Consider the following 27,254-nt stretch of genomic DNA (forward strand, 5'->3'; position numbering starts at 1 on the left):
CCGCCCATAGGCTGAGCAACTACAACTCCCAGCAGGCCGCGCTCGCGCCCCACCGCCTCCGCCCCGTGCGGGGCCTTCTGGGAGCGGTCCCGGCCCGCGCGGTAGCGCCCCAGCTTCGGGGTCCGTGGAGCGCAGCGCTCTGGCTCCCTCGTCTGGGGAACCGTTGGCCGGAGCCGTCGTCGCCGGGGGGTGGTTCCCCGGCCAGTGAGCGCCTCCCCGGGCGATGGGGCCGACAGCCCGGGCCACGGCGCGGCGGGGGTGACCGCGGGGGCTCGGCCCGACCCCTCCTGGGCCGCAGTCCCGGGTCCCGAGGGCGAGGCGTCGCGGCGCCGGCAGCGTCCGACGCAGCGGCGGCGGCGGCAGCGGCAGAAGCAGCAACAGCAGCAGGAGGACGAGGAGAAGCGGCGGCCCAGTGCGGGACCGGACCCGGCGTTGGGCGAGCGATGCGCGGAGGCTGCCCCACCGCCGCCCCCGGTCGCCACCTCGCCTCCTCGAGTCCACAAAGCTTGGTCGCGGCGGCGGCGGTCGTCCATGGAGCTCGAGAACCTCTTGGCCAACTCGATGCTGCTGAAAGCGCGCCAAGGTGGGTGCACAGCGGCGCCCCGACCCCCGCTGGAGTCCTGATCCCCTTGGGACCTGAACCCTGGTCCCAAGCAGAACCCCGACCCTGCTGCGGACCCCAGATTTTCTGTGGAATCCGGACCCGGGGTCCGCGCAGCCTCACTCTCAGCAGTGGTCAGTCGGCGAGTGGTCAGCTTGGGCACGTAAAGCTTAAGCCGCCCCGTCCCCTTTCGGCGCCTCCGGACGCAGGTGAAGGTGGCCTGCGCTCTGCTCTTGTTAGTGTGAGCTTGTTCCCTGTCCTGCACTTCCTCCGGAACCTCGGGTCGCAGTGTGGCTTCAGCACCAGGCGAGCCGTGTTCTGTCCCCGAGGGAGGAAGCCGGACCGGCGAGCGAAGCCAGCAAACAAGAACCGCGCCTTTGTGCTCTTTAAAGGACCAAGAAGAAAATCCTGTAAACTAACCCGGGAGACCCTTCCGTTAGTGTTTTTAGAGTGTTACTTTAACATCGATTCTTGGTTTTGAGGTTTGGTGGTGTCCGAGACTTTACGGTGTGTGGAGTGGGTTTTAGCCCGACTTAGAGATAGATTGAGCACGTTAGTTACAATTCACCCTGATAGCAACGTAGAAGCAGCAGTTGGCGCAGCCCTTCTGCTCAGAGACCCCAGGAGTAGAGTTCTCTGTGGAATACCGAGCGTCCCCTCTCCGGCCCCCCGAGAGATGGGAGAGCGGGCGGCAGGGACCACCCATAGTTCTTCCGCAGCTTCCCTCTTAGGGAGTCTGGGTGGGAGCAGCTGCTTCATGTTTGTGCTGGGAACAGCGTAAGTGCCCACCGAAGGATGTATATTTAAGACAACCTGGAAGAAGTGTTTTATGCTCCATCTCCCAGGGCTTCAGGATTCCTGGGCGCAGATGTCGGCCAAGTGGTGCTCCTGGTGACTTGGATGCTGTTGAGAAGCATCAATAAGTTCATCTTGTGCTTAGAATAGTGTATAACGTTCTGTGAGAGAAATTAACCTGGAACACAGCTATTTCAGATTTGGGGGGTTTGTTTTCTTTTTAAGCTCCCCCCCTTCCCGTTTGTATCCCAAGTGCCTTTCAAGAGGAAAGGTGTTGATTAGGATTGGCTTGATACGGAGGGAATAAAGCATGTTCAAGTATGGCTGCAGAGCCTCATGATTGATAGCTAAGAATAGCTACCGTTAATGAGGGATTGCTTTGTCCAGGCATCGTGCTCAATTCTTTATGGACGTTATCCCAGCTAGTTCCTAGGCCTAATTCTCCTGTTCTGTAAAGCTGGACTTACAACCATCCTGCTTCATGGTGTTGACGAGGGGACTGCATGGAATAACGTGGTACAGTGCTTGGCGCTTAGAAAGTGCTCAGTAAAAAAGCATAGTAGTTGTGGTTGTAGATTTTATTATGTCCAGAGTCATGATGAAAAGCTGGCATTTTAACATTGCAGTTGTGATCATTTAATTGACCTTGAACCTGATTCCTTGTCTCATTCTTAGACTTTCCAAAAGCATAGCTTTTCTCTTCCTGAATTCCCACATGCAGGAGGTCCTTGAATCTTGTTTATCCTTAAGCTTCATTATTTCTGTTATCCATTTCTTTGTCTCTGTCTTCACCCAGTACCCCCTTAGATGGTTCTCGACACCTCGTAAGTTGACTGAGGGCAGTGGTTTCCTAGCTGCTCTCTACTTCCAGAGCTGCTTCTCTTTTATCATCCCCAATGCTGCTAGAACACTTTCTAAAACCCAGATTTGTTCTCTGTTTAAAATTTGGCCCTGGAGCTTCATTCCAGGTCAAGAACAAACGCCTTAGTTCATCATGGCCCACAGGGTCCTGTCTGACCACTGGCCTGCTCTCCTCTCCTTGTCCACAGCAGCTGAGCGTGTCACACCACTTCACGCCTCCAGGCTTTTCTTTTCTGCCTGCAGTCGTCTTCTTCCTTCCTGTTCCAGCTCCAGAGTCTTTTCTGGGGAACGTCCACATTCCTGCAAGAGGCCTGGTCACTCCGTCCCTTGAGCTCCGTCCCTTGAGCCACTGCTGTGCCCAGGAGGAGCTCTTGCTGCACTGGGCATCCCCCGGGGCAGCTTTGGGTCTCCCCTTCTGTGTCACTGGCACCCAGCGCTGTAATGGCACTCAGTCTGTTCTCTGCAAATTCCAAATGCTGGCTGAAGGACAAAAGAGCACATCTTAGGAAGTCTCTCAGTACTGGTGATAACCAGAAATTGAAGTTTCAAAATAAGCTATCTTTTTAGACTAGCAGTCTGGAAATAGGGAGCAAAACCTGAGATTTTATTCAACTTTGGGATGTCAGTTGGCTCCATACTTGTAAATGCCAAGTGCTTTTTATTTTGTTTTGAATGAACGTTTTTATTGTTTTTATTAAATCAGTATTATTTTATTATTCATTTTTTTAAAATTTTATTGAAGTATGGATGATTTAGTGTTGTGTTAATTTCTTATTAAGTCAGGATTAAGTGTTTAATTGTATCTGCAGTGCAGCCGGTAGGTTCCCTCTCCATGTTTACATGTTCATCACTAGCAAAGACAGCAGGGCCAGCCAGCACTAGTTATGAGGTTAGCCAAAGGCCAGGCACGCGTGCGTTTCTTTCAGAATGTAAATCTTTGTCTCTACCGAATTGAAAGAGAGTCCTAGTTCAAAGGACACAGGACAGTGTTACCTTTGCTGCCCCCTTACTGCTGTGCTAACTAGTCTCACTTCCTGGCAGAGACACTGTGCTTGAGCTTTTGCATTGTAAACCTACATCTCTTTTTCTGAGTGTTGTTTTGAAAAACAATGCTCCCACATTCACGTGGGCTAAACATGGTGCAGTCTTGTAGGAGTGCCTCTCATAGAGCCAAGGACAAAATCAGCTCCACCGCTTCTGTTCTATGTGTTTAAAAACACATTTCCAAATAACCAATGATTTTTGAAAATCAGAGAATAGAAGGACTTTTAATAAAGAGCCCTAACCTTCTCCATTCTACTCCTTCTACTATAGACTGAATGTTTGTGTCCCTGCAGAATGCATATGTTGAAGCATAATCCCTAGTGTGATTGTATTAGGAGATGATTAAGTCATGAGGGTGGAGCCCTCGGAATGCTACAAGTCCCTTTTAAACAAGACCCCAGGGAGCTCCCTTGCCCCTCGTGCCACGTGAAGACACAGAAGACACCGTCTATGAGCCAGGAAGCAGGTCCTCACCAGACACCAAAGCTGCCAGTGCCTTGATAAATAAATTTCTGTTGCTTATAAGCCACCCAGTCTGTGGTATTCCATTATAGTGGCCCAAACAAAGACACCTCCCCAGGTGCAGCCACATTGATTCTTTTCTTGGGTTCTATTTTAGTTATCTTCCTGATTACTGTTGCGTTTCTAAAGTATAGTGTTGATCAAATTCAGACTTTTCTGAGCCTCATGAGGAGATAGCTCACTTAAACCAACTCCATCTTCTTTTCCCTTATCAATATAATTATATCACTGTTTTTAATTCTTGTATTGGTTATCTTTATAACTTAAAAAATTAAGCTTAGGGGCTTCCCTGGTGGCGCGGTGGTTGAGAGTCTGCCTGCCAATGCAGGGGACACGGGTTCGGGCTCTGGTCCGGGAGGATCCCACATGCTGCCGAGCAACGAAGTGTAGCCCCTGGCTCGCTGCAGCTATAGAAGGCCAGTGCGCAGCAATGAAGACCCAAAGCAGCCAAAAATAAATGAATAAATAAATAAATAAAATTAAGCTTAGGGCTTCCCTGGTGGAGCAGTGGTTAAGAATCCGCCTGCCAATGCAGGGCACACGGGTTTGAGCCCTGGTCCGGGAAGATCCCACATGCCGCGGAGCAACTAAACCCGTGCGCCACAACTACTGAGCCTGCACTCTAGAGCCCGCGAGCCACAACTACTGAGCTCACGTGCTACAACTACTGAAGCCCGCGCACCTAGAGCCCATGCTACGCAACAAGAGAAGCCACCGCAATGAGAAGCCCATGCACTGCAACGAAGAGTAGCCCCTGGTCACTGCAACTAGAGAAAGCCCGCGCAGCAACAAAGACCCAATGCAGCCAAAACTAACTAACTAACTAAATTTAAAAAATAATAAGCTTAGATTTTTCATTTTTGATTTCTTCTGGTAATGATAATTGTAGCCAAAATGTTTTCCAATAAAAAAGAAAAAGTATGGGAATTCCCTGGCGGTCCAGTGGTTAGGACTCCGCACTTTCACTGCCGAGGGCACGGGTTCGATCCCTGGTCGGGGAACTAAGATCCCACAAGTCATGCGGCATGGCCAAAAAAAGGGAAAAAGTATTTTCATTTTTGACAATTGAAACATTGATAAACATTTCTGATTTTTTTCCATTGAGGCATTTTATTTGCATGAATGTGTTTCATCCCTAGAAAAAGAATCCCAGGATTTTCCCTCCTGTGTGTTTTCATCTTGCTTCATGGACCATGTTGCTAGCTGAGGTTGTCAGTCCAAAGGGACCAAACTGACGGGACGGGAGCAGGTTACTCTGCCGTTTTTCTAGATCTTTGAGTTGCACATCAAATCTGGGCTGATCACTCCACACTTGTTTAGCCTGCCTGAGAGCTTCACGACAATTTTCCCAGCTCTGTGATCATGGGATCACAGGTGATCAGATTCTCCAGTGGAGCCATGCTTCATCATCACAGTTGGAAAGTGGACAGTGAGTTTGGAGGACAGCCTAGTAAGAACCTGGCTTTGGCGTCTATTTTCGGCATTGTTGATGCTCTTGAGAGCATCGGCCGGGGCATTCGTGCCCACTGTTATGGTGGCGCGGAAAGATGGCGGAGAGAGCATTTCTAATTTTTTTTTGAAGTATAATTGACTTACAGTATTATATTAATTTTAGGTGTACAACATAGTGCTTTGGTATTTCTGTACATTACAAAATGATCACCATGCTAGACCTAGTTACCATTTGTCACCATACAAGGATATTAAAATATTCTTGGCTATATTCCTTATGCTGTACATTACATCCCTGTAATTTATTTACTTTATACCTGGAAATGTGTACCTCTTAATCTCCCCCACCTATTTCACTCATCCCCCCAGCACCCCCTCCGCCCTGGCAACCACCAGTTTGTTCTCGGTGTCTATGAATCTGTTTCTGTTTTGAGAAACGTTCCTAATTTAATGTGAATGTGGTTTCTTTAATTGTGTAAGAGTTCAAAGTGTAGAAGATAGTATAACAAGCACCCCAGTGCCCACCGCCAACAGACCTTAACATTTTGCTGCATTTCATTTCTTTAAGAAAAAAACATGCAGATATACTGGAGACACTTTGTGTATCTTTCCAAGGCCCCAGGCCCTTCCCGCATTCCCCGGAGATAACCAAGGTCTCTCTGCACTTTGGCTGTTTAGGTTTGTAGGTGACAATACGGAGTGTATTGTTTTACATGATTTAAACCTCAGGTCGGTGCTGTTGCTCTGTGTGTGTGTGTGGTTTTGTTATCCTTGTTGATGTATAAGTCCCCTTCCTCCTCTTTTCCCTCCCTCATCTTCCTTCCTTTCCACTCTTGCTAGCACGTGGAGTTATCAGACTCTCAAACTTTTGTTCCTGAAGGGCATGAAATGTTATCTTACATGTATATTAGTCTGCTTGGGCTGCCATGACAAAATACCGCAGACTGGGTGGCTTAAATGACAGAAATTTATTTTCCCACAACTCTGGAGGCCAGGAGTCCAAGACCAAGGTGCCATCATGGTTGAGTTCTGGTGAGGGCTCTCTTCCTGTGTGCTCACATGGCCTTTCCTGTGTGTTGGCTGAGAGAGGGGGAGATCTGGTAACTTACTCTTACAGGGACACCTATGGGATTAGGGTCCTAACCCTCTGGCCTCATTTAACCTTAATTACTACCCTAAAGGCCCCATCTCCAAATACAATCACATTGGAGATCAGCATTTCAACATGTGAATGGGAGGGGGCGGATACAGGTCAGTCCATGTAACACTGTTTCAATTTGTGTTTTCCTAATTACCAGGGGGATTGAACATCTTTTCACATTGACTGGTGATTCAGCTTTCCTCTTTGTGAATTGTTTCTTCGCATCTTCTGCCCAGTGAGGGGAGAGTGTCTCATTGATTTGTAGCAGCTCTTTATATAATCTGGATACTAAATATGCTTGCACAAGTCTCCCATTTTCTGACTTGCCGTATTAGTTTTCCTGTTGCTGGTGTAACAAATTACCACAAAACTTTATTATCTAACAGGTCAGAAGTCTGAAAAGGGTCTCACTAGGTTAAAGTCAAGGTGTCAGCAGGGTTGCGTTCCTTTCTGGCAATTCTGGGGGAGAATCCATCCATTTTCTTGCCTCTTCCAGCTTCTAGAGGCTGCTTGCGTTCCTTGACAATATATCAGGTGTTAGCAAAGATGCCGAGTAGCGGCAACTAGAGCTCACACACGTTGCTTGTTGGAGTGTAAAATGGTCGGACCAGTACAGGAAAATAGCACTTTCTAATAAAGTTACACACACACCTATGCTATGGCCCAGTGATTCCCCTTCAGGATATACCCAGGTGAAATTCATACAGACGTCTACAAAAAGTCTGGTTTGTACCAGCTTTATTCCTAATAGTCTCAAACTGGAAACAGCCCAAGTGTTCTCAGTAAGAGAATGGATCAACACATAATGAAACAGTATAATACTACACTGCAATAGGAAAGCGTTGGCTACTGACACATGCAACAGCCTGGGCAAATCTGAAGAGCCTTATGTTGAGGGGAAAATCAGAAGAAACTATTCAGTACAATCCTCAGTGATTTCATGAGCATGAAGTGAAATTAACCCGCGGCCATCTGAATGGGAGTCATGATTGCTTCCAGGAAGGGGGGTGTGACACAAAGGAGGCAGGAGGGAGCTTTGGGGAACAGCGAGGATGTTCTATTTATTGATCCAGGTGGTAACTGTGTGCATACATACATTTGTAAAAGTTCATCAAGAAATAGCCTTAAGATTAGTGCATATCATTGTGCAGATTATATCTGGTAAAAGTTTTGTTTTTAAAGGAAAAAAAAATTCATTAGATAGTGACTCTCTGTACCTTAAAGGATTGGTGAAACTTGCTTGTGAAATGCCTAGGTTTGGTGCCTTTTCGTCTCTGGAAGAAGGGATGGGAACGGTTCTTTTTATTATCTGTCTAGTTTCTTTAATAGTTATCGTGATATTCAAGATTCCTGTTTCTTCTTGAGCTATGTTTGGTAATGTGTGGTTGCTGAGAAAAATATTTTCCTCTAAGTGTTCAAATTTATTTGGCATAAACGTTATTTGTAACGTTTTCTTACTATTTTACAATTACAATTGTGATCTTTTTCATTTGGAGTATTATTTGTGTGTGCCTGTCATTTTTATTAGACTTGCAAAAGATGTTTCTATTTTATTAGTCTTTTCAATGAACCAGCTTTTGGTTTCATATGCTATTGTATGCTTGCCTTCTGTTTTATTAATTTCTGCTTACATTATTATTCTATTTTGATTGGCTTCTGCCTTCTTGAGTTGAATGCTTAATCCATATCTCTTTTTCTTTTTTTCCATTCCTTCATCAAGAATTTATTGGCCATTTATTTTGTGCTAGGAACTGTGGGAGGTACTGGAGTGAACCATGAACTCGGCAGAAAATTTGCCTTTGATGAGGTGACAGGCAAGTGGAGGAAACAAGTATCTTATGACTAAATGCAATGTGATTAACTAAATTTCAATGATCTCTGAAAGAAAAAAAAAGAACTGAGACCAGAAACTAATAAGCTTCTGCATCAGGTCACCCATGCCTAGACATATTTGTCAGTCTCTTACTTAGTAGAACTTTGTGAGTAGTGTACTGTTCTTACTGATAACTGTTAGATGAACTAAGACTTAATACAGTTTACTTTCTGGTTAAATTAAACACAGTTCTATAGACTAGGCAGCAATCATAGACGTACATATATTTCCAGCTCCTGTTCAGATCTAGTTGCTATTTCTCTTCTGCCTGGACTGACCCCTCACTGGAGACGGTCATCATTCTTGTTTCATGTTGGCTCTTTTCCTGGGTTCCAGGCTTTGTCCTCCGCCTCTGCTTGTGTCATCATCACCTGCATCGTCAGGGCTTTTTCCCCTTTCCAGTACCCTCTGCACAATTTCCACTGCCCACCACTGGTCACTAGGGAATGGTCCTCTTTCCAGGCGAGGGACCCTGCAGCCCTCGGACTTCCCTGAATCTCAGCACCCTGGGTCTTCTGTGTTCTGTCTGCACTTGACGAGCTGGGGAGTGGCTTTTAAATGCTCTCCTTTGACAGAATAACAACAGAGATTGAGTGCTAAAGTGTTAAAGTGCTAAAGTTTCCAGACCTGCAGCTGTTCAGGTCATTTTACTGTTTGACCTCTTCAGACCAACAGCCATGTCAGCTATGTTAACATTCACCTTAACCTTATGGTTGAAGTAACCCTTAAGATTTCTCACCAGTACAGTAATGTGGTTTCACAGCTTGTGGAAATTCTGTTTCCCTTCCATTTCTCACTGTATATATTATATTGTGAACATTCACTTTTAGCCCAATTGACATTTTTAAGTGTTTTTACTTTTGTGCATAAAACATCAAATCAGGGACTTCCCTGGTGGTCCAGTGGGTAAGACTCTGTGCTCCCAATGCAGGGGGCCCAGGTTCGATCCCTGGTTGGGGAACTAGATCCTGCATGCATGCCACAGCTAAGAGTTGCATGCCGCAACTAAGAAGCCTGACTGCTGCAACTAAAGAGTCTGCATGCCGCAACTAAAGATCACGCATGCTGCAACTAAGACCCTGTGCGGCCTAAATAAATAAAATAAATAAATAAATAAATATTTTAAAAAACAAACAAAAAAACCCCATCAAATCATATTGTGTTATCCAGAGAATAGGGATCCATGTTTCAAATGAAACACATCTGAATGTATTCAACTAACTCATTCAAAACAAAACAAAAATTCTCATTGTCATACTAGTTAGTCAGAATCTGAATCAGCACTTCTCCATTCAGATTGGCCACACATCCAGAGCTCAACGGCCACATGTAGTGCTTATGCTGGACAGCACAATTCTAGAAAACCGATTTGTTCATGTTGACGAGCTTATCAGATGAGGAGAAACACAGGTCATTAAATAAATTGTTTCCTTCACAAACTAGAAAATATTTTTCTAGAGGCAATAAAAATGCCGAAGAAGTAAAGTCTTTCCTCCAAACGAGTAAGTATTAATTTCTAAGCTAAATTATTTTATGTCAATATAAATTACAATTAGCAATCTAATAAATTCTAGTACCCTAGATTTTTAGAAAAATTCTCTAACACCCACTGTTTGTCTGAGTGTGGGAAGTGTAAAGATTATCCCTGTGCTTTGGCGCTCACAGTCTGGTGAAGGAGTAGACCTGACAATGAATAGTTGACATGCAGGACAACGTGATAAGGAGGACAATGGCCAGGGCTGCTTCAACAAGTGAAGGGAACACGGAAGAAGACTTCACATGAGAGGAGACACTGGAGCTGCGTCTTAGAGGATAAACAGGAGTTTTCTGGATGAACAGAAGAGGAAAGAGCACTGTGGCCAGAAGAAAAGGATGCTTACAAAGCACAAAGGGTGGAGGATGCTGACAGCGCTCAGGGGACTGTGGACGTTTGCATAAGTGGTACAGAAGGAGAATACAGGGAGAGGAGAGGCGAGACAGAGACAAGTAGGGGTGCTTCATCATCAGGTTCATGCTTGATAAGGTCACTTTGACTGTAGTTTGAGAAATGAAATGAAGAGGACCAGACTGAAGGCAAGGAAACCAGGGCTGAGGCTCTTGCCCGGTTCAGCTTAGAGTTGCTGAGAGTATGGACAAAAGGAACGACGGGATGAGGAGGGGAGGGAACAGATGCAAGAAGATTTTGGAGGCAGAATCAACAGGACCTGGTGACAGATGGGATGTGGTGTGAGTGAGAAAGCAGGACCCAGGAAGCCTCCTGGGTCTCTGGTTATAACAGATCCCCCCCCCACAAAATTCCCGTTCCCTGGCTGTGATGCCATCTTCTAACCTTCAACCCAAATTTCATTTCCAAAGCAGATCCACCCATAAACAGAAATAATTTCTAACTTACAGGATATCAGATCCTAAACTTACAAGTGACTGACACACAGAACAGCAGAGATGGGAACAAATCAGTCAAATTAAAATATTTAAATCATAAAAGGTTTCAGGCCATTAACCATCAAAAGCTGTTTGGGTTGATCAAAAAGTTCATTCGTGTTTTTCCATAAGATGGCTCTAGTAGTGCTTAGTTGTCTTTAACTTCATTCAAAACAATTTTGTGGGCTTCCCTGGTGGCACAGCGGTTGAGAGTCCGCCTGCCGATGCAGGGAACACGGGTTCGTGCCCTGGTCCGGGAAGATCCCACACGCTGCGGAGCAGCTGGGCCTGTGAGCCATGGCCACTGAGCCTGCGCGTCTGGAGCCTGTGCTCCGCAATGGGAGAGGCCACAACAGTGAGAGGCCCACGTACTGCAAAAAAACCCCCAAAAAACAAAAAAACCAATTTTGTTAGATTGTATTGTGACAGTTATCGTATCAGCGTGCATTAAAAAAAACTTACCAAAAATTGGTGAATTTTTGTGTAACCATTTTAATATTGAAGATGGAAGAAAAAAAGCAATATTTTCAGCATATTATGCTTTATTATTTCAAGAAAGGTAAAAATGCAACTGAAAGGCAGAAAAAGATTTGTGCAGTGTATGGAGGTGCCGTGACTGATCAAACGTGTTAAAAGTGGTCTGTGAAGTTTCGTGCTGGAGATTTCTCGCTGGACGATGGTCCATGGTTGGGTAGACCAGTTGAAGTTGTTAGCGATCAAATCGAGACATTAATTGAGAACAATCAACATTATACCATGTGGGTGATAGCCGACATACTCGAAATATCCAAATCAAGCGTTGAAAATCATTTGCACCAGCTTGGTTATGTTCATCGCTTTGATGTTTGGGTTCCATGTAAGTTAAATGAAAAAAAACCTTCTTGACCGTATTTCTGCATGCGATTCTTTACTGAAACGTAATGAAAACGTTTCATTTTTAAAACATTGTGATGGGTGATGAAAAGTGGTCACCGTACAGTAATGTGGAACGGAAGAGATTGTGGGGCGATGGAAATGAACCACCACCAACCACACCAAAGGCGGGTCTTCATCCAAAGAGGTTGATGTTGTGTATATGGTGGAATTAGAAGGGAGTCCTCTATTATGAGGTCCTTCTGGAAAACCAAACTCTTAATTCCAACAAGTACTGCTCCCAGTTAGACCAGCTGAAAGCAGCACTCGATGAAAAGCGTCCAGAATTAGTCAACAGAGAACGCATAATCTTCCATCAGGATAACGCACGACCACATGTCTCTTTCATCACCAGGCAAAAACTGTTACAGCTTGGCTGGGAAGTTCTGATTCATCCGCCTTATTCACCAGACATTGTACCTTCAGATTTCTGTTTATTTTGGTCTTTACAAAGTTCTCATAATGGAAAAAATTTCAATTACCTGGAAGACTGTAAAAGGCACCTGGATCAGTTCTTTGCTCAAAAAGATAAAAAGTTTTGGAAAGATGGACTTACGAAGTTGCCTGAAAATTGGCAGAAGGTAGTGGAACAAAATGATGAATACATTGTTCAATAAAGTTCTTGGTGAAAATGAAAAATGTGTCTTTTATTTTTACACAAAAACTGAAGGAACTTTTTGGCAAACCCAATATAAAGTGTCAGACATAAAATTTCAGGTTAAGTAAGTGAAGCCATGATGAAAGGGTGTAATATTCTTGGGGAACTTTGTATGCAAAGCAAACACCAACAAGTCATTTAATAATTGCTGAGTCTCCATATGCCTGCCAGACTGACCCAGGCCCATGACAGGACTTAATGAAGGCGTCCACTCCCCATGAGTTTACTTTGCCCTCACACTCTGAGTTGGAGCCTAGTGCCTCATAAATATTTAACTTAAACTGCAAAGCAGAAAGATCAACCTGGGACATTAATACCAGGAAGTTAATCTGAAAATCATATGGTGATAGCCTCCATTTTAATTAATGTTCTATTACTCATACCGCAATTGATTTTTTAAAATGGTTTCATGTTAGGTATCTTATAATTACCCTAAAACCAATACAGCCTATATTCACATTAGTGTGCCATTTCCACTAATCCTTTTTATTTTAATGTATTTTATTTATTTCTTTTTGGCTGCGTTGGGTCTCCGTTGCTGCGTGTGGGCTTTCTCTAGTTGCTGTGAGCGGGGGCTACTCTTCGTTGTGGTGCACGGGCTTCTCGTTGAGGTGGCTTCTCTTGTTGTAGAGCACGGGTTCTAGGTGCACGGGCTTCAGTAGTTGCAGCACACAGGCTCAGTAGTTGTGGCGCACAGGCTTAGTTGTTCCACGGCATGTGGGATCTTCCCGGACCAGGGCTCGAACCCGTGTCTCCTGCATTGGCAGGCAGATTCTTAACCACTGTGCCACCAGGGGAGTCCCTCTACTAATTTCTGACAAGGGAAAGTACACATATTTGGCTTTTCTCTGGCATAAAGCATTGATTATTTGGCTGTAGTCATCAGGACTTAAGATGCTGAGGAGTCTTGGGCTTCCCTGGTGGCAAGGGGGAAACAGAGACTCCACTCTTGGAGGGCACACACAAAGTAGTGTGCACATTGGGACCCAGGGGAAGGAGCAGTGACCCCATAGGAGACTGAACCAGACCTACCTGCTAGTGTTGGAGGGTCTCCTGCAGAGGCGGGGGATGGCTGTGTCTCACTGTGAGGACAAGGACACTGGCAGCAGAAGTTCTGGGAAGTACTCCTTGGCGTGAGCCCTCCCAGAGTCCACCATTTTAGCCCCACCAAAGAGCCCCAGTAGGCTCCAGTGTTGCGTCACCTCAGGCCAAACAACCAACAGGGAGGGAACCCAACCCCACCCATCAGCAGACAAGCGGATTAAACTTTTACTGAGCTCTGCCCACCACAGCAATGCCCAGCTCTACCCACCACCAGTCCCTCCCATCAGGAAATTTGCACAAGCCTCTTAGATAGCCTCATCCACCAGAGGGCACACAGCAGAAGCAAGAAGAACTACAATCCTGCAGCCTGTGGAACAAAAATCACACTCACAGAAAGACAAGATGAAAAGGCAGAGGGCTATGTACCACATGAAGGAACAAGATAAAACCCCAGGAAAACAACTAAATGAAGTGGAGATAGGCAACCTTCCAGAAAAAGAATTCAGAATAATGACAGTGAAGATGATCCAGGACCTCGGAAAAACAATGGAGGCAAGATCGAGAAGATGCAAGAAATGTTTAACAAAGACCTAGAAGAATTAAAGAACAAACAAACAGAGATGAACAACACAATAACTGAAATGAAAAATACACTAGAAGAAATCAATAGCAGAATAACTAAGGCAGAAGAATGGATAAGTGACCGGGAAGACTGAATGGTGGAATTCACTGCTGCAGAACAGAATAAAGAAAAAAGAATGAAATGAAGACAGCCTAAGAGACCTCTGGGACAACATTAAACGCAACAACATTCGCATTATAGGGGTTCCAGAAGGAGAAGAGAGAGAGAGAACGACCCGAGAATATATTTGAAGAGACTGTAGTCGAAAACTTCCCTAACATGGGAAAGGAAATAGCCACCCAAGTCCAGGAAGTGCAGCGAGTCTCATACAGGATAAACCCAAGGAGAAACACGGAAACACATAGTAATCAAATTGGCAAAAATTAAAGACAAAGAAAAAGTATTGAAAGCAGCAAGGGAAAAACGACAAATAACATACAAGGGAACTCCCATAAGGTTAGCAGCCGATTTCTCAGCAGAAACTCCACAGCAAGAAGGGAGGGGCATGATATACTTAAAGTGAGGAAGGGGAAGAACCTACAACCAAGATTACTCTACCCGGCAAGGATCTCATTCAGTTTTGATGGAGAAATCAAAAGCTTTACAGACAAGCAAAAGCTAAGAGAATTCAGCACCACCAAACCAGCTCTACAACAAATGCTAAAGGAACTTCTCTAAGTGGGAAACACAAGAGAAGAAAAGGACCTACAAAAACAAACCCAAAACAATTAAGAAAATGGTAATAGGAACATACATATCAATAATTACCTTAAACGTGAATGGATTAAATGCTCCAACCAAAAGACAGAGGCTTGCTGAATGGATATAAAAACAAGACCCATATATATGCTGTATACAAGAGACCCACTTCAGACCTAGGGACACATACAGACTGAAAGTGAGGGGATGGAAAAATATATTCCATGCAAATGGAAATCGAGAGAAAGCCGGAGTAGCAATACTCATATCAGATAAAATAGACTTTAAAGTAAAGAATGTTACAAGAGACAAGGAAGGACACTACATAATGATCAAGGGATCAATCCAAGAAGAAGATATAACAATTATAAATATAAATATATATTCACCCAACATAGGAGCACCTCAATACATAAGGCATCTGCTAACAGCTATAAAAGAGGAAATCGACAGTAACACAATAATAGTGGGGACTTTAACACCTCACTTACACCCATGGACAGATCATCCAAACAGAAAATTGATAAGGAAACACAAGCTTTAAATGACATAATAGACCAGATAGATTTAATTCATATTTATAGGACATTCCATCCCAAAACAGCAGATTACACTTTCTTCTCAAGTGCGCACGGAACATTCTCCAGGATAGATCACATCCTGGGTCACAGTAAATTTAAGGAAATTGAAATCATATCAAGCGTCTTTTCTGACCACAACGCCATGAGATTAGAAATCAATTACAGGGAAAAAATGTAAAAAGCACAAACACATGAAGGCTAAACAGTACGTTACTAAATAGCCAAGAGATCACTGAAGAAATCAAAAAATACCTAGAGACAAATGACAATGAAAACACGATGATCCAAAACCTATGGGATGCAGCAAAAGCAGTTCTAAGAGGGAAGTTTATAGCAATACAAGCCTACCTCAAGAAACAAGAAAAATCTCAAATAAACAACCTAACCTTACACCTGAAGCAATTAGAGAAAGAAGAACAAACAAATCATAAAGATCAGAGCAGAAATAAATGAAATAGAAACAAAGAAAACAATAGCAAAGTTCAACAAAACTAAAAGCTGGTTCTTTGAGAAGATAAACAAAATTGATAAACCATTAGCCAGACTCTTCAAGAAAAAGAGGGAGAGGACTCAAATCAATAAAATTAGAAATGAAAAAGGAGAAGTTACAACAGACACCGCAGAAATACAAAGCATCCTAAGAGACTCCTACAAACAACTCTATGCCAATACGATGGACAACCTGGAAGAAATGAACAAATTTTTAGAAATGTATAACCTTCCAAGACTGAACCAGGAAGAAATAGAAAATATGAACAGACCAGTCACAAGTAATGAAATTGAAACTGTGATGAAAAATCTTCCAACAAACAAAAGTCCAGGACCAGATGGCTTCACAGGTGAATTATATCAAACATTTAGAGAAGAGCTAATACCCGTCCTCTCAAACTCTTCCAAAAAATTGCAGAGGAAGGAACACTCCCAAACTCATTCTATGAGACCACCATCATGCTGATACCAAAACCAGACAAAGATACTACAAAAAAAGAAAATTACAGACCAATATCACTGATGAATATAGATGCAAAAATCCTCAACAAAATACTAGCAAACAGAATCCAACAACACATTAAAAGGATCATACACCATGATCAAGCGGGATTTATTCCAGGGATGAAAGGATTCTTCAATATATGCAAACCAATCAATATGATACACCATATTAACAAATTGAAGAATAAAAACCATATGATCATCTCAATAGAGGCAGGAAATGCTTTTGACAAATTTCAACACCCATTTATGATAAAAACTCTCTAGAAAGTGGGCATAGAGGGAACTTACCTCAACATAATAAAGGCCATATGTCAGAAACCCACAGCAAACATCACTCTCAATGGTGAAACACTGAAAGCATTTCCTCTAAGATCAGGAACAAGACAAGGATGTCCACTCTCACCACTATTATTCAACATAGTTTTGGAAGTCCTAGCCACGGCAATCAGAGGAGAAAAAGAAATGAAAGGAATACAAATGGGAAAAGAAGAAAATCTGTCACTGTTTGCAGATGACATGATACTCTACACAGAGAATCCTAAAGATGCCACCAGAAAACTACTAGAGCTAATCAATGAATTTGGTAAAGTTGCAGGATACAAAATTAATGCACAGAAATCTCTTGCATTCCTATACACTAATGATGAAAAATCTGAAAGAGAAAGTGTTTCCTTAAACACTCCCATTTACCATTGCAACAAAAAGAATAAAATACCTAGGAATAAACCTACCTAGGGAGACAAAAGACCTGTATGCAGAAAACTATAAGACACTGATGAAAGAAATTAAAGATGATACCAACAGATGGAGAGATATACCATGTTCTTGGATTGGAAGAATCAATATTGTGAAAATGACTATACTACCCAAAGCAATCTACAGATTCAATGCAATCCCTATCAAATTACCAATGGCATTTTTTACAGAACTAGAACAAAAAATCTTAAAATTTGTATGGAGACACAAAAGACCCCTAATAGCCAAAGCAATCTTGAGGGAAGAAAACGGAGCTGGAGGAATCAGACTCCCTGACTTCAGACTATGCTACAAAGCTACAGTAATCAAGACAATATGGTATTGGCACAAAAACAGAAATATAGCTCAATGGAACAGGATAGAAAGCCCAGATGTAAACCCATGCACCTATGGTCAACTAATCCTTGACAAAGGAGGCAAGGATATACAATGGAGAAAAGACCGTCTCTTCAGTAGGTGGTGCTGGGAAAACTGGACAGCTACGTGTAAAAGAATGAAATGAGAACACTCCCTAACACCATACACAAAAAGGATTAGAGACCTAAATGTAAGACCGGACACTAAAACTCTTAGAGGAAGACATAGGAAGAACACTCTTTGACATAAATCACAGCAAGATCTTTTTTGATCCACCTCCTAGAGTAATGGAAATAAAAACAAAAATAAACAAATGGGACCTAATGAAACTTCAAAGCTTTTGCACAGCAAAGCTGTGAAAAGACAACCCTCAGAATGGGAGAAAATATTTGCAAACAAATCAACGGACTAAGGATTAATCTCCAAAATATATAAACAGCTCATGCAGCTCAATATTAAAAAAACAAACAACCCAATCCAAAAACGGGCAGAAGATCTAAATAGACATTTCTCCAAAGAAGACATACAGATGGCCAAGAAGCACATGAAAAGCTGCTCAACATCACTAATTATTAGAAAAATGCAAATCAAAACTACCATGAGGTATCGCCTCACACCAATTAGAATGGGCATCATCAGAAAATGTGCAAACAACAAATGCTGGAGAGGGTGTGGAGAAAAGGGAACCCTCCTGCACTGTTGGTGGGAATGTAAACTGGTACAGCCACTATGGAGAACAGTATGGAGGTTCCTTAAAAAACTAAAAATAGAGTTACCATATGACCCAGCAATCCCACTACTGGGCATATACCCAGAGAATTATGGTATATACCATAATTCAAAAAGACACATGCACCCCTATGTTCACTGCAGTGCTATTTACAATAGCCAGGTCATGGAAGCAACCTAAATGCCCGTTGACAGACGAACGGATAAAGAAGATGTGGTACATATATACAATGAAATATTACTCAGCCATAAAAAGGAATGAAATTGGGTCATTTGTAGAGACGTGGATGCATCTAGAGACTGTCATACAGAGTGAAGTAAGTCAGAAAGAGAAAAACAAATATTGTATATTAACGCATATCTGTGGAACCTAGAAAAATGGTACAGATGAACCGGTTTGCAGGGCAGAAATTGAGACACAGATGTAGAGAACAAATGTATGGACACCAAGGGGGGAAAGCAGTGGGGGATGAGGGTGGTGGTGTGATGAATTGGGCGATTGGGATTAACATGTATACACTGATGTGTATAAAATGGATGACTAATAAGGACCTGCTGTATAAAAAAATAAGGAAAGTAAAATTAAAAAATTTAAAAAAATAAAATGAACATGCGTTTTATTTTCCTCATATGTGAGTGAACCAAGCAGATATTATGATCCGTTCAAAGGAAAAAGTCAGAAGGCTAAAATTTGGGACTTTCCTGGAGGTCCAGTTGTTAAGACTCTGCACTTCCACTGCAGGGGGCACAGGTTTGATCCCTGGTCGAGGAACTAAGATCCCGCATGCTGCACGTGGCTGGGAAAAAAAAAAAATCAATAAAAACCAAGTTTATATTAAAAAAAAAAGGCTAAAGTTTCTATGGAGTAAAGGAATTGAATTGCAAATGGAGGCAAAATGATTTTTCTATAGAAGACCATGGAAACTACCAGATAAGATGGCTCGAATGTCTGCCCGTCATCACCTGTGATTTACAGACAGCTGCACGACAGCTCAGAGACAAGGAAGCCTAGAATTGGATAACCTAGCCGGAGGTGCCAGGTGAATACAACGTATAGCTTTTTACTGAAACACAACTTTATGTTTTCTCCGAAGACTTTACGTACATCAGCATTAAATCAAGTACATCAGAATTTCACTAACTTGAGTTCACGTGAATTATCAAGCCAGTATGACTCAGTGAAAGTCTGAATTAGGGGCTTTCCTAAGAAAATGACAAATAAGATGCTTACCTTCTGTGCCAGCTCCGTTTCTGTCACAGCCCTGCTGCTACTAGTCAGCGGATATCCTGTGATCAAGGTTTCTCAGGTGCAAAGGGAGGACCCGGCCTGGCAGGTATAGGCTGCCTCCTCGTCAGTATGTGGAGCTGGAAATGACCTACTGTCACCCTGTGCTCTGGCCCAGAAGTCAGAGGCCAAGCAGAGCCTTGAGTCCTGGCCACTGCTCTGCAGCACCTGCACCTCTGGCCTGTGACCCTCCCTGGGAGGAGCCTGTCCACTTCACTGGCTTTTATGCATCAGGAGCACCGGGGCTGTGACTTTGCTGGTCTCTTCCTTCCTCTTTGCAGGCGTTTTAGAGAAACACTAAGGAAAAGGATTACTGTTGGGCGGTATGAGGGGAAGGGGCTGTTTCAGAGCCAGAAGATGGTGAAAGCGCTCAAACAAGGGAAGCCCCGTATGGACAAGCAAATAAAGGTAGACAAGCAAAAGGAGCAGAGGGTCTGTCAGCTCCATTTCCCCTGGGACAGAAGTGCCAGGGCACAAACGGTGTAGTGGGTGCAAGTAAGAAGCCCACCCTTTCTTCTGAGATTGTACAGCGATTCTTTTGCATCAGAATCGCCTTTCTCAGGAAGTACTGTGATAACGAATGGGCCGGAGGCGAGGTGTTCTTTTCCCCTCACTTGGCCAGGTAAGGTACTTAGAGGGAAATCTGATGTATCTTCTCTCATCCCCCCTGGGATTTTCTCACGGGATGAGGAAGGACTGAGAGGCATTTTTTCCTGCGTCTTTGCAGTGAGTGTGCTAAGGTAAACACTGACACTGGATGCAGGAAGGGAAGAGAGATAACCCCGGAGCGGCGTCCAGGAAGAAGCTGGGGCCTGGTCTGCCGTTTCAGCAGTTCTGGTTACGTTCTGCCCTGTGCTTGGAGAGTTTTCTACGGCATTAGTCGTCACAGCCAACACCTCCCTCACCAAGGCTGCTGCATCTGCACATCATCTTCACTTCTGGTGGCGTATGAAGTGGAGAGCTGGGTGATACCTTTTCAGTACTTAAACCGCAAATGACTTTATGTTGTTTGACTAGATCTCTCTTTTTTTTTTTCAAAAAAAATTTTATTGTGGTAAAATACACACAAAATGTATCATCTTAACCATTTGAAGTGTACAGTTCAGTGGTATTAAGTGCATTCACGTTGCTGTGCAGCCGTCACCATCATCCGTCCACAGAACCCTTTTCATCTTATACAACTGAAACTGTCCCCGTTATTAGTAATAACTCCCCATGCTCCCCTCCTTCCAGCCCCTGGAAGCCACCATTCTGGTTTCCATCTCTTATGATGCTGACTATTCTAAATACCTCCTATGAGTGGAATTGTACAATATTTGTCTTTTTCTGACTGGCTTATTTTACTTAGTATAATGCCCTTAAGGTTCATCCACATTGTAGCATGTGTCAGAATTTCCTTCCTTTTTAAGGATGAATAATTCTAAGTATGTACTTCTTTTGCTTATCCATTTGTCTGCTGATGGACATTTGGGTTGCTTCCACATCTTAGCTATCATGAATGTGCTGCAGTGGACGTGAGTGTACAAATATCTCTTCGAGGTCCCGCTTTCAGTTCTTTGGGGTATGTACCCAGAAGTGGAGTTGCTGGATCTTATGGTAGTTCTATTTTTAATTTTTTTGAGGAACCTCCGTGCTGTTTTCCACTCCCGCCAACAGTGCATAAGGGTTCAGCTTTCTGCACACACTCATCAACACTTGCTATTTTCTGTTTCTTTTGATTTAGCCTCTCCATGGGTATGAGGTCGTACAACGTTTGATACGCGTTTCTGTAATGATTATGGATGTTAAGCATCTCCTCATGTGCCTATTGGCCATTTGTATATCTTCTTTGAATAAATGTCTGTTCAACTCCTTTGCACATTTTTGAGTTGGTTGCCTTTTGTTGTTGTTGTAGAATTTTAGTTCTCTATATATTCTGGATAATAATCCCTTACCAGATATATGGTTTGTGGCTGTTTTCTCACATTGGGTGGATGTTCATACAGTAAATTGCTGTACAGTCATGAAAACGAATTCATTTACTCATTCAACAAATGTTTACTCAGTGGTTATTTTATGCCAGATACTCATCTAGATGTCGGGGATACAGTTACGAATAACACAGGTAAAACGCCTCTCTTCAAGGAGTTTATAATCTAGTGGGGAGACAGGTCCTCAGCAAGGTACGTAAAACAGATTGTGGAGTAGATAGTGTTAAGGGCTAAGAAGAAATAGTGAAGCAGAGAAGGGAGATGCTAAGGGTTGGACATGAGGTGGGGCATGACGGTTTAGGTGGGGTGACCAGGAATAAAGGCCTGAGGCTGGGGGTCGAGGAGGAACAGACTGGGATGGAGTAAGCCAGTTGTGTCAAAATGGACCGAGTTGCTTGAAAAAATACTAAATTGTAGAGTGATGTATGCAGTAACACACCATTCCTGTTAATCTAACAACCTCTAGAATAGGGCTTCTTGATCTAAATAAAATTAATTACTTACAGTTGTAAAGGAAGCCAGTTATATTAAAATAATTATAAAATTTTTAATGGATTCATGTTACAATATGTGCTCTCTTATTCGAGCATTAAGTGACAAGGCAATACATGTAAAACATAGGCAAGTTAAGGTGTCGTCTCTTAAAGATCTGTCAGCGTGAGGGCTCTTGTTGATCAGCTCAAATGGGGATTGTAAACTGACGGATGGCCTTAACCTCCTTCCGTGTGTTGATCAATACAGTTGTAGGGAATTGTAGAGAGTAAAGTACATAGCTAGACCACCCGTGTGAGAACTTGGGACCTGGCCACTCGCAGTCTGAACGATTAACTGCCCGGCACAGAGCTGCCTACGAGTCGGTTGGCCGTGTCGCATGAGTGCTTGTAGACAGTCTGGCTGCTGGCCTGGCACCTATACTGTAATTTCAAAGTCGTTTGAGATACGAGATATCTTGAGTTACCTCTAATAACGATGATGCGACATGAAAATCTGAATTCTGGTGATAAAGTCGCAGGCACTGCTAATATGATTGTACTTTTGTCTATATTTCTAGCCGAAGGAAGTGATGAATTTTACTTGGAAGTTTGTGAAAATAAAGATGATTTCTTTTTCCAGTTTGAATTCAGGGACACCCCGATATCTGCTGTGGATCCCAGTTTAAGAATCTTGTTTTAAAACAATACGATATTGTTCATGGCTACACACACACACACACGCAGATATCTACAAATGGATTGGAATAATACACACTAAATTCATGATTGTAGTTGGATGGTGTGTAACGTCACAAAATATGTTATAAAAATAATCATGGCATTCAAGGTATAAAACCGCGTCACAAGCCCCTCAATATCCAGGACCCACTGGGGCCGGCTCTTCCTCACATTGCGCATTTATCTTGGCAGTCCTGGTTCTTGATGGAAAAACAGCTGCTGTGACAAAGGTGGCGTCCCCATCTGTCCAGGGCGGTTACTTGGGTTCAAATCCCAGCGTCCCTGCTTACTGGCTGTAAAGCTTTGGGCCGATTATTCCACACATCTGTGCCCTCGTTTCCACACCTGTAAAATGAGGATTATAACAAGCGCTCAGCAACAGTACTCGCCTTGTAGGGCTAGTGGGAAGATTTAGTGAGAGTAGACTTGTGAAACTTCTAGAAAAGTATCTGGCTTTTAGTAAATGCTAATAAGGGCTACTCGTTATTATGGCCATCACCATAACCATTTCTGACATCTTGGGAGTTTTGGTTTACTCTTATTTTCATTTCACACATATCTTAATTTCTTTTTCGTTTTTTAATATTTATTTATTTATTTGGCTGCATTGGGTCTTAGTTGCGGCACGCGGGATCTTCCGTTGCAGCGCACGGGCTTCTCTCTAGTTGAGTTGGCGCGTGGGTTTTCTCTCTCTAGTCGAGGCGCGCGCGAGCTCAGTAGTTGTGGCGTGTGGGCTTAGTTGTCCCACTGCACGTGGGATCTTAGTTCCCTGACCAGGGATCGAACCCGCGTCGCCTGCATTGGAAGGCAGATTCTTTACCACTGGACCACCAGGGAAGTCCCAACATACCTTAACTTCTAAACGTGCATGGCAAATCTTTAGTTTCGATGCTTTTGCGCTTCAAGAGAAAAGAACAAAACCAAAACCGCTTTGGTTGCAGCTTTACTGCTTCTTAATAGACAGGACTGTTTAAGCGGGATTCCTGGAGTCAGGCAGGCCCGAGTGTGTCTCGGTTCTTCTCTCGCCAGCTGTGTGACAGTGGCAAGTTATTTACTCTTAGCTTGGGTCCCTTATGTGAGAAAAGGGACTAACTAGTAGCAGTACCTACATCCAAGGGGGCGATTGAACGAGTCCATAGGTGGGAAGGTCCTAGAGAGGTGAGGGTATTGTGGACCTGTCCTAACTCTCCTCCTCCTTTCAGCCCTCAGGCTGGGCTTCCTGGAGGGGGTCCTGCTTGAGCCGAGTGGAGGTTTTGTAAGTGGCGTGTCTTGAGCACGGTGTGCCTGGGGATGGTGTCAGGCAGGGCTGTGCTCTGTTCTCACTTCATCCTCAGACCCCGCGACACCTTCAGGGTCTGTAGGCGGTGGAGAAGTGAGCTTGTATATGCATGTTAGGAAGGTGACCCTGAGAAGCAGTGGGGAGGGTCTGGAAGGGAGGAAGAGGTCGGAAGGCCAGTTAGAAGGGAGGTGGAGGAGAGTGGTGGCCCTGGCGTGAAAGGACAGTAGAGAGGGCGGTGGGGGTGGGGGTTGGGGGGCGGGCAGGAGCGCCTCTGAAGGCCGGGCTGGGCTCCGTGATTCTGCACGGTGTGCCTGGTGCCTGACAGGGCCCTGCACGCAGGACCGCAGCAGCGCACCCCTCCTGAGTGACTGACTGCGGTGCTTAGCAGACAGAGTTAGATGGTGCCCCAGTTTCCTGCTTCCTTGGCCTGGTAGACGGTAGCTGTTGGCAGGAATCTCAGTGTGGAAAGAGGACTGGATTGCAGGGGGTGATGAGTCTAATTTGAAGCTGACCTTGAGGTGCTCTGGGACGTCCGGAGAGTGGGTGCAAGTCCAGGGCTCACGATCTCAGTTGAAATGGGGGGAGTAGTGGAGCAGAAAGGAAGGCTGAGGAGGAAGGCCCCGTGTCTCCCACCTGCACCCACTAGGCAGCCACTGTCAAATCTCTGTCTGCAGCCAGGCCTTCCCTCCTGAGCCTAAAACAGCCCCCCGTCTTCTGGTGTCTTCCTCTCCAAACTGGGAGCGCGTCACTTCCCCGAGAAACAGGACCTTCCTCCTGATTTCCCTGTTCCTCCCAATAGTCCTGGAGGCTTTAGTCACCGGCCCAAACTGTGATGTTTTTAGATAACCAATGAGAACCTACTGTATAGCACAAGGAACTCTACTCTGTGCTCTGAGTAGGGTTCAGGAAGGAAATCCAAAAAAGAGCGGGTACCTGTATACAAATAGCTGATTCACTTTTCTGTGCAGTAGAAACTAACACAACATTGTAAAGCAACTACACTCCAATAAAAATTAATTAAAAAAATAATCACAAAACCAAACCAAACCAAACCAAAACAAGAAAACTGTATGTTTTCTCTTGGATAAAATTCAGTAAAACTTCAGTTCCTCAGAATGCTTAAAATCGAAGGTTCTAATTTCTCGGAGTTAAACTTTTTTTAAAGGTCAGTTGTTTAAAAACCTCTTTCTAAAATATCATGTAATTGCTTTTCCCACCATTCTTGTCTCGCTAGGGACAGTCTTCTTCTCCCAGACCTTCCCGAGACTCACATCCCAGGTCTCTGCCTAAGCGTGACCCTCCAGAGGGGTCTCTCCTGGTCCTGCCTCAGCCCAAAGAGCAGCCTGCGCCTGTGCCTTGCTTGATTTTGTTTCACACCGTTTATCACGATATGATTGGCTAATTTTTTTCTTATCACTTGTCATTAAGTGATTTTTAATCTCTCTCCCTCACTAGAATGGTCTTTTTTCCCACTGTATTTCCTGCACTTGGAAGGTGTTTGGTATATAGTGGGTGCTTCATAAATAATTGTTGAACGAATATTTATAAGCAGCCCTTTATGATATTAGGTCCGGTTTACAAACTTGGATATAGGCTTAGCAGAGCTGCTTACGAAGGTCCAGGTCACCTGATTTCTAAAGGACAGAGCCAGTGACTGATTGCCTCGGTGGGATTTTCACACTTCATCAGGGTGCCTTCCAGATCCCTCATCGTAGGTACCCAAGCTACTCCAACAGAATACATGAATGGAAGAAGTTGTCAGAAATGGAGGTTTCTGGGACTTTCTTGGTGGCGCAGTGGTTAGGAATCCGCCTGCCAATGCAGGGGAGACGGGTTCGTGTCCTGGTCCAGAAGATCCCACATGCCGCGGAGCAACTGAGCCCGTGTGCCACAGCTATTGAGCCTGAGCTCTAGAGCCCGTGAGCCACAAGTACTGAGCTCACGTGCCGTAGCCCACCCGCCTAGAGCCCGTGCCCCACAACAAGAGAAGTCACCGCAATAAGAAGCCTGCGCACCGCAGCAAAGAGTAGCCCCCGCTCGCCACAACTAGAGAAAGCCCGTGCGCAGCAACGAAGACCCAAGGCAGCCAAAAATGAATAAATAATTTTTTAAAAAATGGATGTTTCTGATTGTTACAAAAATGCCTTGCTTTTTTCAAATTTAGGAGGATATGGCAAAAATCGGTCGTAGTAAAAATTGGAGGGAGATGCTGAAGCTGCCCCCCGGCACCCAGTGCAGCAAGCTTCGACGTTCGATTGGTGAGTAAGGAAGCTGCACCTGCTCGAGTCCGGAGGTCATGGCTGGCATTGTGCTGTTTCGTTTGTTAGATGTTGGTCTTTCCTTAGTCCCTTATTTGCTTCAAATGCTATTTAATAGATTCTCCATATATCGTCACGATTCTTCCCAGGAAAAAACCCTGTAGATTTTCTAATGTGCAGTTATAAAGTATGGCTATTGACTTTTTCATTAAAAACCTTTTTTAAGAACTGGGACTTCCCCGGTGGTCCAGTGGTTAAGACTCCGCGCTTCCAATGCAGGGGCTGCAGGTTCGATTCCTGGTCGGGGAACTAAGATCCCACATACTGTGGAGCACGGCCAAAAAAAAGAGTGATATATACCCATTGTTCTAGGTAGAACAGAAGAGAAATGCAGCAATCATCCTCTCTAGAAGTGAACACTGGTAACCGTTTCTCGGTCTCCTTCCAGACAGTTCTCTGTGCGTATGGACAGGAATTACTGGTGAGAACTTCAGGAAAGGAATAGTCAGATAAAAAATAAGGTATGGCGGGGTCATGGGATACTCTGCAATGTAAAGAAGGAGAGAGTCAGCTACAGGTCCTGACACGAGCACAAGAAGTCACGAGTAGAGTCATGTCTAAGGGCAATTGTAACTGTAGTTGTTTAGAGACATGATTTCCAGTTCAAAGGGTATGTGCATTCAAAATTTTGATGTTCCCAAATTACCCTTCAAAAAGGTTGTACCGCTTTACCCTTGCCTATGGCCTGGCTAACGCTGGTCGTTATCAATGTTTTTAACCTTCACTAAAGTGTGATTTGCAGAATGGTCTCTCGTCGTAACTGTGGATGGGGTTGAGCATTTTCATTGGGTTTTTTCAATTTGCTTTTTTCTAATTCATTTTTGAAAGTTCTTTATGTATGAAAGGTGTTGTCCTTTTATATTCATTGTGAATACATTTTGTATTTATGCTCTTTGCCTCTTGGCTTGCAGTATTTTTCAATATGGCAGTTTTAATTTTTTATATAGACAACTATATCAATGTTTTTCTTCTTAGTCTCTGAGCTTTATGTTGTACTTAGGGAGGACACCTTTACTCCCTAAGATAATTTTTTTAAAAATCTATCTTTTCTTTAGTACTGTTATAGTTCCTTTTTAAGAAAGTTTAAATATTTTATCTATCAAAATTAATTTCAGATAGTATAAAGT

The 27,254-nt window shown here is 43.8% G+C and overlaps 1 protein-coding gene and 1 pseudogene across 7 annotated transcripts in view; one reads left to right on the top strand and one right to left on the bottom strand.

Annotated features, from left to right (window-relative positions):
* Positions 1-70: 70 nt before the first annotated feature.
* GRK4 (G protein-coupled receptor kinase 4) overlaps positions 71-27,254 on the top strand; it is a 58,520-nt gene continuing 31,336 nt past the window's right edge. For 2 of the 7 annotated variants that reach the window (XR_012331829.1, XR_012331830.1), the window contains exons 1-2: positions 85-583; positions 25,974-26,067. Coding sequence is in view for 3 of the 7 variants with exons in the window: in XM_073804783.1 (XP_073660884.1) it covers positions 444-583 (140 nt within the window). In the remaining 4 variants the exon portion in view is untranslated. Of the gene's footprint in view, positions 584-25,973; positions 26,068-27,254 lie in introns of all 7 variants that reach the window. The other 5 variants (XM_073804783.1, XM_073804781.1, XR_012331828.1 and 2 more) reach the window with 4 other exon arrangements.
* On the bottom strand, positions 4,959-5,386 carry LOC117312461 (small ribosomal subunit protein uS8-like; annotated as a pseudogene).

The sequence above is a fragment of the Tursiops truncatus genome, chromosome 5 (assembly GCF_011762595.2).
Source record: "Tursiops truncatus isolate mTurTru1 chromosome 5, mTurTru1.mat.Y, whole genome shotgun sequence".
Lineage (NCBI taxonomy): Eukaryota > Metazoa > Chordata > Mammalia > Artiodactyla > Delphinidae > Tursiops > Tursiops truncatus.